The sequence below is a fragment of the Haliotis rufescens genome, unplaced genomic scaffold (assembly GCF_023055435.1).
Source record: "Haliotis rufescens isolate VD_foot unplaced genomic scaffold, xgHalRufe1.0.p SCAF_2, whole genome shotgun sequence".
NCBI classification, from domain to species: domain Eukaryota; kingdom Metazoa; phylum Mollusca; class Gastropoda; order Lepetellida; family Haliotidae; genus Haliotis; species Haliotis rufescens.
The window spans coordinates 7,370,077-7,387,731 of NW_025963890.1; the positions used below are offsets into that span (position 1 = coordinate 7,370,077).

General features: G+C 41.0%; 1 protein-coding gene across 2 annotated transcripts; it reads left to right on the forward strand.

Moving 5' to 3' along the window:
• The first annotated feature begins 14,440 nt into the window (after window positions 1–14,440).
• Window positions 14,441–17,402, forward strand: LOC124147975 (serine/threonine-protein phosphatase 6 regulatory ankyrin repeat subunit A-like). 2 transcript variants are annotated; one of them, XM_046518865.2, is made up of 2 exons: window positions 14,441–14,660; window positions 16,143–17,402. In XM_046518865.2, exon 2 carries the CDS (start codon window positions 16,169–16,171, stop codon window positions 17,378–17,380), a length of 1,212 nt encoding a protein of 403 aa, XP_046374821.1. In that variant the 5' UTR covers window positions 14,441–14,660; window positions 16,143–16,168; the 3' UTR covers window positions 17,381–17,402. The 2 variants fall into 2 exon arrangements, with proteins under 2 accessions (XP_046374821.1, XP_046374822.1); XM_046518866.2 differs by lacking the exon at window positions 14,441–14,660 and adding an exon at window positions 14,709–14,924.
• Window positions 17,403–17,655: the final 253 nt, after the last annotated feature.

Sequence of the window (17,655 nt, forward strand, 5' to 3'; positions counted from 1 at the left end):
GAAATGTAGTGTTTTCAGCTCATTCGTGTAAACTTTATCGATGCATTACTACACATTTAACCATTATTCATACCAGTGGTAGATCCAGTAGAGGCAGTGTGATCAATCCATCTTTTCAAACGAATACCTAAGAAAAGATACACAGGGTTAAATATTACATCAGAAGGTGTGCATTTATGTCGCGGCATCAAGTCCGATTGTTCTCTCATCTGCCCGCGTTCTATGAAAAGTGTCACTCGTACGTGTTTTGATGGTCGAATGCTTAATACTTTCCCAATGCAGGGCAACGTAGAAGCTCTCGCCTTAGATGAACCATTGCAACATGCGTTCGTGAGTGTTTTTAATCAAAGTTGCAAGATTGTGAAACTTAATTTGGCTACGGGTTACATGCAGACCATATATATCAGAAATGAAATAATGTTTGGACTGCAGTCTGATTCAAAGAACAAGATCTTGTACTGGTTTCAAAATGATAATCGCAAGTATTCCATTTCCTCGGCGCCGTATGACAACTTCAGCATAAGGGCCCCCGTGAAGTTATACACATCACCAAGTGCCAAGCGTATACGTGGACACTCATGCGTTGATGCGGCAGGCACGTTTTACTGGGCACTTAAAAATGTTGTGTATTATATCAACAGAAAAGAAAAGCAAAGACAGAAATATACTCAAGAAAAAGACCCTCGTGTCGAAGTGAGGTGTCGTGTAAGTAATCATCATGTTATACTTTTGTCCAAGAGGAAGAATTCCTTTGTCTTTAAAGTTAGTAAAGATGGACAACCAAACAAGATGTCTCTGACGAAAAAGTTCCATGTCATTTTAATTGCTTAGAAAGGATGTCTTTGGATATCCTCAGTTTTCGTTTTCTGGAATGAATATGGATACTGTTATTACAACCCGAGAAGATCCGGGGTAGACAAGGTCTACAGCAACCCATGCTAGCGTAAAAAGCGACCATGCTTATCGTAAGAGGCGACTAACGGGATCGGGTAGTCAGGCTCGCTGACTTGGTTGATGCATGTCATCGTATGTCACTTGCGTGGATCGATGCTGATGATGTCAAGCACTGGATTATCTGGTCCAGACTCGATTATTTACAGACCGCTGGAATATTGCTGAGTGCGGCGTTAAACAATCAAACAAGCAAAACTGTTATTACACTGCGAAGAAACTGATATCATTGTTCGTATTTGTTTCTGTACAATAAAACTGGGTTTCCTACAAAGTTAGTTGTCCTTAGTAGCATACCTGTTAATATAGCTATTTAGCAGACAAAGGTAAGGTCGTCACACACATTGCACATGTACTTGGTTGTTAAAGTAATGTGGCACGGGCGACCAGGTCGTCCTTACAGGCCGTAATATGCTGGGAGGTTTCCCCCGATTAACGCTGGTTGTAACACGTGTTTTTCTTACAACCTTACACGTTCAAATGGTAAACATCTGAGATTGAATTCAATTAGGGATTGCCTCCCACACCACGCTGACACGCCATGAAACAAAGGAGCGTAAAACCTAACTCACTCACTCACTCACACTAAGTTATGAAGTGAACAGAGCTCACGATAGAGTGACTAATGGATATAGTACAATAACTAGGATACTTTTCAACTCACTCAGCCAATACTGAACCTTTAACTGTTCCTGCTGTGAGGTTTACGAGGCAGCATAGCTACCAGTGTTCCATGTTTGTCACAACAGGTTGGTAGCATCTTCCCGAGGCAAGGGAGTTAACTGACTATAAAAGTCCAGTTTCCACCCTTGCCGAATTTGGCTGGTATTATGGAGTTACATTTTTGCTGCACTAACGAGTCTATGCATAGTCCAATACAAATCGCGCAACGAAATCGAAATCCGGTTCGTAAACTGTCGTGCAGATTTCGGTCGATTGCGGGATTTGCAAGGCATGTGCACCGTCAACTCGTTGACAACAGATATTTTCCAAACATGTTCATGGTTTTAATCAAGGTGTTCGCGTGATTTGATATACTTCGCGATGTAAGACCCGTTTTATCATAATAGAGATGTTGATGATCGATCAGATCGTCTTAACTGTGCGCCGCCATTGTGTTGAAACAAATGCAAGTGATGGAATCGGTCCATAATAGAAGAGGCTTAGAAGGGACATAATCCGTAATAACCACTGGTGGCGCTACGATCGAACCAAGGAGTTCCAGCCTAGTTCGGCAAGGGTGGAAACTGGACTGGTAGCGGCAGTGAGGGCTGGGTGGTTACACTTTCAGAATCTCTGTGTGTGTGTGTGGGGGGGGGGGGGGGGGGGGGGGGGGGGGGAGGAAGAACATTCATCTATATATATATATGATGGTCTGTTGCATTTCCTAAACAGTATTCAGTCTCAGAGTCTTAATTAGGAAATATCTGTTTTTTCAGCTGAAGAAATATCTAATCTCCGGGCAAAATCCATGAATACCAAAAGGTCGGTCTCTACTTGCGGCATACAACAACATTTGTTCTCTCTTGTAACAGTCATAGTATTCGGTTGTCAATATGTATACGAGAGTCTTTTGTCTTTTTGCGAGATTTGCTGGGTCCCGTGTAAGGCAACAAACAAACACTTATTTATTTATGCAAATTGTGTGAGTGTCCGGTGCAACCGGCGGAGTAGAACACGTTTACACATGATCACCAGGTGTCATCACTGATCCGTTCATATACGTTTCAACACTATTCTATTTTGCCTTTTACTCCTAATGGAATCCGTTTCGGCGGATCCCTAAGACTGGTTATTCTCTTGCCGCAAATGCGACTATGCTTGCCGTAAGAGGCGGCTAACGGGATCGGAGGGTAAGGCTCGCTGACTTGGTTGATACATGTCATCGTATCCCGATTGAATAGATCGATGCTCATTATGTTAGTCACTGGATTGTCTGGAGCAGACTCGATTATTTACAGACCACCGTCATATAGCTGGGTTATTGTGGCATTAAAAGACAAATACACAATTTATACAATTGATGTCTGAGTACAATGGCGGAGACGGCACAGTTATTGCTCTTTTCTGTAACAATCTAAATATCAATATTACTTCAAGAAGAAAACATTTTGAAATGATATTGGACTGTAAATTGCAACAAAGTCATTTTAAACTGTCAGTTCTACAGCAGCTTTGGAGACCCGTGCGGATCCGGGGTAGAATAGGTCTTCAGCAAGCCGACTATGCTTGTCGTAAGAGGCGACTAACGGGATCGTGTTGTCAGGCTCGCTGACTTGGTTGATGCATGTCATCGGTCCCCATTGCGTGGATCGATGCTCATGATGTTAGTCACTGGATTCTCTGGTCCAGACTCGATTATTTACAGACCGCCGTCATGTAGCTTAGGCATTCGCACACTCAACAGACACACCCGACCAGTCCTTGTTTTAGCCCCTTAATGCCGAGCGCCAGACAGGGTAACAACAAGCACCATCTTTTAACGTCTTTTGGTATGACGCGGCCGGGGATCGAACCCCGGACCTTCCGATCTCCGGGCGGACGCTCTACCACTAGACCACGGAGGCGGTCGACCAACGACATATGTTCGTTTTGCAACACAGTAAACCACTAATGAAAACGTCGGTCTCTGTGGCCTTGGGCCGAACTACATCTCAGAAACAACCTATGTCTTACAACGGATGAAGTCGTTCACTTCTCAATGGACTCCAGACATCACAACGAAGACAGCGTGTGAAGCCAGTACTTGAAAGGGGATACGGGCGGCCTAGTCGTCTAAGGCGCCGCGATTCGCTCTGCAGAGTTGCGTCCCTTGGGCACGCCAGAAAACTGTGATTGGGGGCTCAGATTATGTTTCTAGGTTTGTCAGCATCATACCCATGATCGTGGGTTTCACCGCAGTGGTAAACGTCTGAGACCTGCATCATTTCGGGCTTTACTCCGACATTAGGCTGACACGCCGCGATATAACTGGAATACTGTTAAAAAAGCGGCGTTAAACCCAACTCACTCACTCACTCTCTCAATACTTTAAAGGAAACCTTCACTAAAACATTGATGAAAATCTATTGGCATGTTTCGAAAAGTCGTCACAAGGGTTCTTCTCACTTTGGAACCATGCGTCCCCATGTTCGGTTCCGAACTGGTCAAGGAGAACCGAAAACAATGTGTATATAAATAAAATACGAAGAATGAAAAATGCATTTAAACATTGGTGAAAATCAAGTTCTTTTGTTTGTGTTGACAGACCGCAGCGCCAGGGGCTTCTCACTTTAGAATTGTGCGTATCATGTTACTAAAGTGAGTGAGTGAGTTTGGTTTTAAGCCGCTTTTAGCAATATTCCAGCAATATCACGGCGGGGGACACCAGAAATGGGCTTCACACATTGTACCCACATGTTACTTAAGTACCAGATCCGGGGTAGAATAGGTCTTCAGCAACCCATACTGTAAATAGCCACTTTGCTCGTCGTAAGAGGCGACTAACGGGATCGGGTGGTAAGGCTCGCTGACATCGTATCCCAATTTCGAGGATCTATGTTCATGATGTCAATCACTGGATTGTCTGGTCCAGACTCGATTATTTACAGACCGCCGTCATATAGCTGGAATATTGCCGAGTGCGGCGTTAAACAACAAACAAACAACAACAACTAAACTACCGGATTGTTTTGAGTCACGTTCGACTACTTGTAGACTGTCGTTAGTCGTCCACTTTCCGCCGTTACATTGAAAGATATGGTCAAGTAAGAATTATGAGTGAGTGAGTGAGTTGGGTTTAACGCCGCTCTTAACAATATTCCAGTTATATCGCGGCGTTTCAGCTTAATGTGGGAGGAAAGCCCGAAATGATGCAGGTCTCAGACGTTTACCACTTCGGTGAAACCCACGAGCACGGGTATGGTGCTGACAAACCTAGAAACATAATCGGAGCGAACCGGGATTCGAACCCACAATCAGGTTTCTGGCGTGCCCAAGGGACGCAACTCTGCACAGCGAATCGCGGCGCCTTAGACGACTGGGCCACCCGTGGCCCCTGAGAATTATGAACAAATATGGTTATCGGATGGTAGCCGAACCAGATTCCGATGTGTTTTAAGAAAATGGAGAGAATAATCCTTCAAGTAAGTGAGTGAGTGAGTTGGGTTTAACGCCGCTTTTGACAGTCTTCCAGTTATATCACGGCGTGTCAGCTTGATGTGGGAGGAAAGCCCGAGGTGATGCAGGTCTTAGACGTTTACCACTTCGGTGAAACCCACGATCACGGGTATGGTGCTGACAAACCTAAAAACATAATCGGGGCGAACCTGGATTCGAACCAACAATCTTAGGTTTCTGACGTGCCCAAGGGACGCAACTCTGCAGAGCGAATTGCGCGCCTTAGGCGAATGGCGAATAACCAACGAACTACAATGAATTACGAATTATTTCCCAAGTGAATGAATGATCTTAATCTGAAGCCTGTGAAGAGGGACTTTTAACTTAGTGTTGTAAGTCCAAGTGTCAAGTTTGTTATTTTATCTAAAACGTATGAAATGTCAACCCTACAGAGACACTTCACTGAAGGCAGCATGTTGTTGAGATGAAATAATGTAAACAATTTGTGACGGCATGAACAATGGATGACGTCATATCGTATTTTTTCCAACAATAAAGCATTGTGACGTCATGTGGCTTCAATTGATCAATTAGCACTGAGAATCCACAATTGGTGGGTTGTGGGGCGCTGGGGATTTATCCCAAGAAATAAATTGTCCCAGGAAGTGCTTAAAACAAATTACGCTTGAAATTGGTGGGAAAAAAAGAAATTATCTGGCAAAAAAAATACACTGTTGCAATATTTAGGCTCAAAGTTTTAATTAAATAAATATCTGGTTTTGCAGCTGTAGCTGAAAAATCTCGAGTATCCATACAAAATCCCATCTTTATATCCTCTTTTGAACTTTTATTGTAAGATGTTGCGGCTTACATATAGTGAGAATCCCCAAGTAAAAGATGGTAGAATACTGTCAATAGTCTCGTGGACTACGCTCGGTAAATCAACGGTAAAGGGAAACGTCACAAATTCATTACTTAGTGATAACAGGGCGTCTTCGTTCACCTTCTCTACTGCCAATAGTCTCGTAGACTACGCTCGATAAATCAACGATAAAGGGAAACGTCACAAATTCATTACTTAGTGATAACTGGGCGTCTTCGTTCACCTTCATACAACTTTTTCTAGCTTTAACGCGAGCAGTATCTCACACCCACAGCTGTCTTTCCAGCTTAGACAAGAAAAGCAAGTTTTATAAAAAAAAAAAATTAATGCAGTGAGATAACCCCAGGCACATAATATGTTCCTGCTGATGCTGCTCCTCGTATTGTGGAATAGAAACAGCTTCGTCGCATCCTCTTGTGTACACCAACATATTCAGGAAGACGGAGATCCATGTCCGGGGGAGAAATCGACTGTTAACAATGAGACCGCCTCATTTAAGGAGAAAGGAGCAAGTTTGTTAAGATGTGCTGTGCAGTGTCTGCAGTACCCCGAGTGTTCAGCCTTTTCTCCGACGCAAGGACGTTACTTTCCTCAAGACATTCAAAGCCAGGGGCAACAAGTGTTCCCGTTATGGGAAAGGGTGGACGTTGGTGAAAGCAGTCGGGTATACACAATAGAGATGGGGCACTTGGTGAGATCTCATTCTGTTCATGCTATGGATGGGAACAAGAGACATACACAGTTGCGTGTTGGTAATATGGTATATAACTGCCAGATGTTTCAAGACATATCAAAAGAACCAACAAAAACAAACTTGGGTGGGAAGAACAACAGGACTTCTCCAAGTGAAAAAGGTCTTCGAACTGTCGGTACTAACAAACCTACATGCAATTGTAAATTTCCGAACGATGTGAGACTGACAAATGTGGATTATCTGATGATATTTATACATTTAAGAGCAAAAGGACAAGTATACTCTGTAAACCTTATGAGCGACCCTCATTACGAGCCTACGATACAATACACCGGGCTTAATGTTACAGGTAAAGTGTTCGATTGTAAGATCATCGCTTCAGTGTGTTCCATCTTCTGTTCCAAGTCTAATCGTATCGTCCGTACATGTTTTGATGGTCGGACTCTAGGGACAATTCCATTTCGCGCAATAGTTCTCCGTTTCGCCTTTGACGAAGGGTTCGTAAATATATTTACAATTGTTTGTACATCAGAATGCGAACTCATAAAATGTAACTTAGCTACTGGTCGTGTTCAAACCTTATTCACTGTTCGTCCACGTTCTTTTGGTCTGCTGTTTGATGCGAAGAATAATATATTTTACTGGCAGACAAAGTTAAATCATGATAGGTACGCAGTCTTTTCGGCTGTTTACGACACACCCCGGCCAACGAAGGCCGTGTTGATATACGCATCGTTCAGATCTATATCCCTAAGTGGGAATGTGTGCGTTGATACATTCGGGAGTTTTTACTGGGGAGACCAACATAATCTATATAATGTGAGCCGAGGAAAAAGGCGTAGTGATTCCTATCGTCATAGGAGTAAACGTCCAAGGACAATACAATGCCGAGCAAGCAACAATAGCATTATATTCTTGTATACAGGTACTGGATACCTGTCCGTCCAAGTTGGTGTAGATAAAGAAGCTGACTTTGTACGTATGAAGGGAGCATTCTTCGCACATTTCATTTTGTAAGATGGATGTTTAAAAGAGCACAGATGAACTTATGCTAGTCTTAAGAGGTTGGGACACCTCGATTCTTTCATATTGATATAGCCCATCTGTCATGTATTCTTGTCTGGTGTTTTCCTATTACTTGATACTCGGGCCAAAGCGTCCTTCGCGTTAAGTTGCGAATTTGACATTGATAACCATATATATGCTTATAGATTCATATGAAAGTGTCTCTCGGTGGTTGTCTACATTTCGGCATTGCCTGTCGGTGTTTGTCTACAGTTTGGTATTGTCTCTGGGTGGTTGTCTACAGTTCGGTATTGCCTGTAGGTGTATGTCTACAGTTCGGCATTGCTTGTAGGTGTATGTCTACAGTTCGGTATTGCAAACAATTAGGTGTTTATCGACAGTTCGACACTCCTAAAAATCGGTTTGTCGAGCCACCTGTCAGTGCCGTTGTGTACTTTTGAGATAGTTAGCTGATAAGACAACCCCATCTTCACGAGATAAGGGAGTTACCAGACTTTAAAAGTCCATGCCAGATTGACTTTAGTAAATATGAAAAAATCTATCTACCCCTCGTCATTGCCATTTATTGACCTTTGTCGTGACAGATTTACTTTAGTAATATGAAATAATAGGGTGGTCCTTAACTTCTTTTGAGTAGTATATTACCGGCACACTGTTTGCCCATACCCTAGCACTCCCGAAACCCTGACTTCTGGATCATTACTACAAGCAATGCTAAACAGCAGTCTCCGTACCCATGATTCTTAAACCCGGGCGTACCCACGTGGAACCATCATAGTTGGTTAAGAAGCAAATATGTTTATTTTGTTAAAAATAATAAAGAGCATTGTTCGTGCATTCTTGTCTGGTGTTTTCATATTACTTGATACTCGGGGCCCGTTAGTCGCCTCTTACAAGCATAGGTTGCTGAAGATTTGGGCGCAAAAACGTTTTTGAGATTATGAGTAGATCACAGAAAATCAGTGATGACACCAGGTGTTCGCGAAAGGGGTAAGCATTTTTTGTCTACCGGTATGCAACCGCCACTCACATATTTTGCATAAAAAAGTATGTGTTTGTTTCCTGACACGAGAGATGTTACCTTCCTCAACGAATGTGTTGATGTTCAAAAGATCCATTACATTTCCGCGAAACCTAGTGGTGCACATGAACAAACATTGAAGATCGAATTGAACTGACGGGCAAAAGAAATGAAACTAGCAAGAAATGATTATTCGATGGTGATGTAATTGATTCGGGTAACATAGTTGTGTTTTTGGACCTTAAGTTTGCAGTATTTCGGCGACTGTTTTCAGCCAAGTAACGTTTTGATAACATTTGCAAATTTCAGTCGTGTTCTTTCTTTCGCCCGGCAGTTTGTGTGTTACATTTCCACAGAAAACTAAAAACTATTGAATAAACGCAACAAAATTCTTTCCATCGTCACACGAAAACTCTACTAAAAGCAAAGTCGATTATACGATTCAGATTGTATCGTGAGCATTTGTTAATGAATCATTTTCGAATAGTGATGATACCAGGACCTGATTTTCGCGAAAAGGTGATCGTATCTTTCCCCACCGGTGGCACCCGTTACAAACACATGCAAAGGCAAGTCAATTGTTCTCCTTAAAAATAACGGGGATATATGTAACAAGTCAAAATAGGCATCGCACATAATTTTGGTCACGGGTGTGTCAAATCTTTAAATGTCTTCCACATGTCTACCATAAAATGTTTTGAAAGCTTTACTGGGGCCTTGGGTGTTGTAAACTTGCTCTAACATCTTTTGAGCAAAAGTCATATAACGCTCTTTGAAATCGTCGAAGAAAGAGCATGCTCGATTGCACCTCAAAAATTGTGGAATATAGACACCAAAGGCTGGAGCTTCTGGAATATTGTTCGACATGAAGGGAAAGTTTACTCTTGCCATACAGTCTTGTGGGGAGGGTTTTGTCGCTCTAAATCTTTATGCTTAGCTAAGTATGAGTGAGTGGGTTATGGTTAACGCCGCTTTTAACAGTATTCCTGTTAGATCACGGCGTGTCAGCTTAATGTATGAGGTAAGCCCGAGGTGATGCAGGTCTTAGACGTTTACCACTTCGGTGAAACCCTCGAGCACGGGTATGGTGCTAACAAACCTAGAAACATAATCGGGACGAAGTGGGATTCGATCCCACAATCATAGGTTTCTGGCGTGCCCAAGGGACGCAACTCTGAACAGCGAATTGCGGCGCCTTAGACGACTGGGCCACCCGTGCCCCCAGCTCTAAATATGAAATAGATGGGGCGGTCTCACTAGTCTCCGTTATTATCACATAATGGGTAGGTTTCTCGGCAGGATAAAGCCAACGGATAAAAACGATATCCGTTGGGGTCATATGCGGATAGAGATGCAAATATCAAAGGTCAAGTTGGACTACTAAAAATGGCGTCGCCCTCGTCATTCGGCGATCGAGTCAGAATTAACCATCGGGAATCTGGAGAACTACAGGGATAGTTGCTATTATTATCAAAAGAACAGTCTAATATACTGAAAATCAGTGTCTAACTGTGACGTAGCTAAGGTATTTTATAAGTTTTGGCAACTTTCGAGATATAAACGAGGCCTAGCCAAGCGGGATCAGTAGCCATATCTGTGCTTGTAGACCTTTGCGGCCTGAAACCTTATCCACAAATTTAAATAGTTGGATTTTGCCGAAATATGTTTGAATTGTTACCTTGTTTCGTTTTGTCGCTCTGTGTACATCTGACTACACTTCTTAACGTTATAACAGGACAGACCGAGTGTCAACAACGTCTGACCGTGGCCCCGACGTCTCAAACTAGGGTTAGAGTAGCTTCCCTTTGACAAAGGGCAGTTACTCTAGCGGACAGACCGATGGATTGCCGCGAAAGGCAATTACAAACAACTGTTGTTTTGCGTGTATATGTTGCTTCGCCACTGTATAAGAAACAGATTTCAGTTGGAACTATATTGGCTACTGTCACTGTCCGACTGACACATCAGTTACCCTGTGACGTAATAAATATTAATGCGTGCATTCCAGGAAAACTCGCAATGTTTCGGTAATGTTTGTGAGAGAGGGAAAGCTATTTTCAAGCACAGAATTAAAGAATGACATTATATGATAAAGAGGTTATCACGCTTTTGTGTTTGGGGATGGTAAATATCCTGTATTAGGAATAAACACTATGTATTTAGCTCGCCAAGGCCCGCTAAATACAATGTTTATTCCTAATGCAGGATATTTACCATCCCCAAACACACTCGCGTGATAACCTTTATTTACTGGTTCATGTGGGTAAATCAGTGGAAGGGAATTAGCTATTTGACCATTACTGGAAGACATCACATCATTGATATAGTTCAATTAATCTGCTTGGTCAAATTTAGGGGTGTCACGATAAATCGAAATATCGATATATTGCTATTGGTAAGCACTTAAAGTCAATAAATCAATTGTTAAATCAGTTTCCGATCAATAGTATCGATTTCAGTTAGGAATATCAAGTTTCGATTGTATTTAGCATATCAATAAAATACATGCAATGCTGTTCAAATTTGTCATGAGTGGTAGTAATTTACACATGGAAATGTGGAAGTTTCTTTTTCTTAAATTATTAGGGTAAAGAAAATACAAATCAGTCATATCTCAAACTTTACTTTTTATTTCTTATTATCGTTATGACATTCAAAGGAAACTTCAGTTCCAAGGTTTAATTCAACTCTAAAATCCATCTGAAATGATACACTGAAAACTATCGATATTTAAGGCAATAGTTGCTTGCAATATCAATAGTTATCGCAATAGTTTCTTTCAATATAAATAGTTATCGCAATAGTGATTTCCAGACCAATAGTCACCCCTATTCAAATTTCCTTGTTTTGATTGTGCAGAAAGAAACCGATCAGCAAGAAGTGAAGCACAGTTGGCGCTTATGGGGATGCCTACTTGTCTTACCCCCATATCTTGCATAGATGGTTCACGTATAAACCTTTTCCAATTCTCTTTCCTCTTTTACAATTCACCGAAGTGGTAAACGTCTGAGACCTGCATCACTTCGGGCTTTCCTCCCACATTAAGCTGATACGCCGTGATATAACTGGAATAATGTTAAAAGCGGCGTTAAACCCAACTCACCCACTCACTCCTCTTTTTCAGTTTGTGCATTCTACTTATAACAACATCGCGCACTGACTTAAAGCTTTTGTCAGATTAGTGATTGGGCTAAAGAGAGGGTCAATGTCACTAGGTGTGGACTAGGCATAACAAATCACGTGTATCTTGAGTGGACGTGAAACGTGATATTCCTTATACCTGCTTTGGGGTCTGGACCAATTCAGATCTCGCGTGACATCCAAGAGGAAGGCCAGCAGATGTCATGTTATGTGTTATGAAAAATTGTCGTAGACTTCTGTAATATTTGGATTAATTCATGATCAAACTTAACATTTCAGTCTGTGAAGATAAACTATAAAACTATAAATAACCAAATATACACCAGTCATCGTGATGTCATCATATTCCTGCGAGTGGTTGGCGAAGCTTAAAGGTCCGTGTCCCACTTTTTGGCCTTGTGGTAATCCAAAACATTTGCGAATAGTTTTAATAGGACAAAGGCCAATTGTACAGACATTGGTGAGTGAATGAGTTGAGTTTAACGCCGCCTTGAACTGTATTCTAGTTATGGTCCGGTGTGTCAGCGTATTCTTGGAGAAACGCCCTGAGCGATGCAGATCTCAGACGTTCACCTTTGACAACAGCGAAACATAATCGGCGCGAAACGCGATTCGAACACACGTTCACGGGTTTCTGACGTCCCCAGGGGACGCAACTCTGTACAACCTTGCACGATTGGGCCACCTGTACCCCTGACATACATGATCACTGTGGCGTTATCAAGACAAAATTAGAACTTAACTGACGTGAACAGATTTTTAAATATGTTGAATCGGGAATAGTTGGGATTTTTTAGAAAAACAAGCATATTTCAACGATTGGCAAAATATTAACACATCCATCAACCATGCTAATATATTTCAAGATCGTTCTGCATTTACAGAAGGCTATAATAAAAGATAATTTATCTGGGCATGCAGTTTGAAATGTCCTTGCAACTGTCACAGAATATCTTAACAGCATTCTATTTTGATAACGTATATATATGTATTTTATGCATTATTACTTCTAGACAAGTGTTGAGTTAGTAGTCAGAGTAACACATCGTTGAGGGAATCCAGAATACTTTCTATGCTGTAATACATGCGTGTAACAGCGGTCACTTGCGCCATTGTCCAGCATGACAATTAATTACATAACATTATGACATTATAGCCTCTATCAGTTATCCCCTGGATACCATGTAATCACATCCACACGTCCCTTGTCCAGGTGGTCACGCCATTGTCCTCATGTAAAACCTTTACCAGTTATCCCATATGTTATATCTGTATTAAGAATCTTGCAATTCCATTGGTTAATCCGTACCATTTGACGAAACATTACATTTGAATGTTGACCCCAAAATCATGTGACTGAGACGCCCTCGAATATTGACTCGTCACATGATCAGTATTGACCCGTCACGTGATGAAAATTGACGCGTCTGCTAGAAAACAAGATGGCGTCCAAGGCCGTAGTAAACTTTTTTTGACAGGGGTGCAAATATTTGTACAAGTCTCACTTGTCCCCAACTTGATTCAAATAAAACTGTTTTCTATATAAAAAAAAATAATCGATATTTACAGACCGCCGTCATATAGCTGGAATATTGCTGAGTGCGGCCTTAAACAACAAACAAGCATTATCTTAAAATTTCAACTCATTATCTTGAGATTCCACGATCATTTTCTTGGAATTTTCAACTTATGTATCTTGAAAATTCCACTTTTTATCTTGACCTTTCATGAAAAAAATGAGAATGTAAGTCTTCAGCAACCAATGCTTGCCGTAAAAGGTGATTATGCTTGTCGTAAGAGGCGACGAACGGGATTTGGTGGTCAGGCTCGTTGACTTGCATGGTTCACCATGTCATCGATCCCAATTGCCTGGTTTTATGCTCATGATGTCAGTCACCGGATTGTCTTGTCCAGACTCGATTATTTACAGACCGCCGTCATATAGCTGGAATATTGCTGAATGCGGCGTTAAACAACAAACCAACCAACCATGAAAATAATTTTAAAAAAAGCATATGGCCCTAAAATACTTCCGTAACATATCAATCCAGCATAAAATGATTACCTGTCTTACACAGATATAATATTGAAATTGCAAACAGGACAAGGTACCGCACAATAATTATTAGGAGGATGAGGAGCACGTTATTAACTTAGAACATACAACATGTACATAGGAATATACCTTTGTTCGTTTTAAGTGTCTCACATTCATATTTTGGTCTTTTTGGACGACCAGTTGTCGTTTTTTCGTATATAATCCATTTGGTGTATAACACCATGATGAGAGAACAGTATGATATTGACAGGGCGGCAGTCCGCATCAGGCGTTAAATCGTCTTGTTGGCGCAACAGCTTGCTTATTGTGCAAGCAGCATGCATTGTTCATAGTGTGTAAAGGAATACTGGCCGTATTTATAAACTTATTGAGCTATTTATGAATATATATTTTTTAATATTAACGGTTGGCGAGAGATCCATAAGAAATACCAACCATTAATTTCGTTTTCAATTTGATTCAAAGAAAGGTAGTAAAAGGAAATTGTAATTATTCGGGTTCGAACTCTTCTTTCATATATAAAATAGGATAAAGGCGATAAGTCGTGTAAATAATGGATTACCTCCCTTGAAATATGGACGCTCCGTGCTGTCGTAAGATGTGACGAAGAAACCATATTGTGAATAACAGTGAAAGAAACATGTTTTGCATTTGACTGACGGCTTTCTCAGATTCACTTATTTATTATCATGAAACTATCCAATGTATTTCCCTGTACTTGGATGTAGTTTAGACAATGGAAGTTACAAGCAGGGATCTACCCCCGGCTTTCAGAAAACTGAGACAGGTTTGTTGAAACACACTATAGCCTACTTCAACTGCGAATCATAACTTTTGTAAACATGTATTTATTGCAGGATAGCATGCGGAAATATGGCAAATTTAGAAATTTATGAATTCTGATTACACGTAGACCATGCACATAACATTGAGGTGCTATCAACTGGTTATTGTGTTTTGTTTTGAACTTATGAAACTGTCATTAGGCCAAGGCTAGCTGGCCATTGTCAAACATTAGGCTATTCCGTGATAGTTTTGATCTGTGAACATGGTGAGAGGTGTTTCAGTTCTGAGCATGACTTTATGGGGAATTAATCTCTCAGTAGGGAATGCGAAATAAGCACCAACCATACATGTTTGGTAGTAATGTGGGCCTACATTTAGTACAATATGTATCTGCAACTGCATGCATTTGTATTGTTTGGTACTATCACAGGACCATGGAAGTAACATTCTATACTAACAAACTCGCAGAGGAGGCCCCTTCTGCACCTTTGTTATTATATGGCCTCGTCTGTGAGTTTGAAAGTCTAGAATATAACTTACATGGCCCTGTGTTATTATTCAATCCAAATCATAAACGTGATAAAAGAAAAACAAATGCTAAGTTGACTGGCTTCACTTAAAATCACCAGGAACAATAGCAACCGAGTTAAAAGATTCTGATAAAGCTGAAAGAGAATATGAGATAAGTATGTATAGCCCCACCCCTTCCTATACCTTACCAAAAGGGTGGATTGTATCCTATCCATGTGATCCATCAAAATAGACAAGTTCAATATAGTTGCCAGCTTGTTGCCAGCTTGTTGCCATCAGTCATCAGAAGTAGAGCATGTAAAATCAGGACCCCAAATGTTTAAATCGAAGGTCAATATCACTGCTTATGACAGGAGTTTTACCTATATTAACTTATCATACATGCATGATCTCTTGAGTAGGTTCTGCTGATATTGGTAATTGAAACCAAATTTTCACCTCGCCCACAGGACCATGTAACTAATATTCTATCTGTACTAACAAACTCATAGATGAGGTCAAAGGCCCAGTTTGAAATTTCCAAAAGTCATATTATTTGAGGATTTAAACTTCAGCAGCATATGTCACATGTGACGTACTATATGCCTCAGCAGAGTAATAAATGTAGTTATAAAAACATCAAGGTAGTTCAACGTACTGTTTTCTTAGTTAAGTTATTTTGTACACAGCCTGTAACAAATGCAGTCATTGTCTGACTGATGTCGTAAGCTTGGAAAGGGAGACAACTCATGTTGAGCTTATTGTTCCTTGACAGCCTTTTGTTTGCTCTGACATATTTACTTTCAAACATATCAAGCTTATGATATTGTGGAGCATAAATTTTTTACCCCTCAGCTGCATTTTGTGAGTATGCGAAGAATTGCTTACAAACTAACCACAAGTTTTTATTTTATCATGCTTCTTATAAGAATGATTCTTTAACACTGTTAAAGCATGATGCTTCTAATTTCAGATTTCCCTTTGAGTTATTGATAGACAATGGCTGAACACCAAGAACAGCCAGAGACACCACCAGAACCAAAGACGATAGCAACTGTGAAGTCTTTCGAGCAGCTGTACAGCCTGATCTCTAGTGGTGATGCCAAAACTGTCATTGAGTACCTAGATCACAACCATATCACACCAGAAACATACACATCACTTGTGCAAGATCGTTATTACTCACAGCTAAGATATTCTCCGGTGGCCACGGCAGCCAGAACTGGACAACTTGACATCATGAAGGCCCTTATTGCTCATGGGTTCAACCCAGAGGAAACAAGTAGAAACCTTACTGGGAAGAATGAGTACCCAATTCATCTTGCATGTGCTGCAAACCAGATAGCTGTAGTGAAATCTTTGATTGAAGATTATGGTGTTTGTGTTGATACCAGGGACTCGGGTGACTCAACTCCCATGTTCTGGGCAATATTGACGGAAAATATGGATATGTTGAAACTATTGGTAGATGCAGGTGCTGATGTAAACAGCACATTTCATGACACCATGACACCCCTACTCTTTGCAGCGTTCATGATAAATTCATTAATGTGTGAATACCTCATGGAAAATGGTGCAAATGTTAATGACACTGGTGACTGTGGTAACACTCCTCTTTGTCTGTCTGTCAGGTGTGTGAGCACCTCTCGCGTTCTGATTGATGCTGGGGCAGATATCGATCATATCAACAGTCAAGGTGACACCCCACTTATTCTAGCCAGCAAGAGGAACTACAGGAACACTGTAGAACTGTTAGGCTCTCGAGGAGCATGTGCTGACATTCAGGACAAGGAAGGACGCACAGCTTTGCATCATGCTGTGGACAGAGATCATAACAAGATTGCAGAGTATCTCATTGGACACCTTAATGTTCAGTTGGATGTGCTGGACAATTTAGGAAGGACTGCTTTCTATATGGCATTTTTTCAAAGAAATGCTGAACTGGTTGAACTCTTAATCCAGGCAGGAGCTGACCCTGGCAAAGAAGATATAGTGTATGAGGACGATCCAGGAGACAAGGAGCATCCAGTCTGGTATGCAGTGGTGAAAGACTGTAGGCGTATTGGAAGAAATTCAAGGACACTTCAGCACCTGTGTAGATTCAAAGTTAGGAGCATGTTTGGTAGGGATATCAACACAGCTATCAAGACTCTGCCTCTGCCACAGACTGTTAAGGATGACCTTGCATTGCTTTATTACATAGGTCATTGATTCATTAAATGTACTTCATGGAGTTGTTTCTCATCATTTACCTTCCCTGAATCTACAGTTCACTTGTGCTGTTAGTGTGGTGAGGCAGCTGTAGCTATTGCAGAATGGTTGTTATCAGAAATTTCTAGAAGATCCTTTTTTAAAAAGATTAATTATATAGAACCAGGAGAATGTCCTGCAAAGACTTGATAAAATGTCATAGGATGTAATAAATTGTTTCCTGCCAAAATCACTGCAAATGTAAAGATCACTTAAATATAACATAAAAATTTATA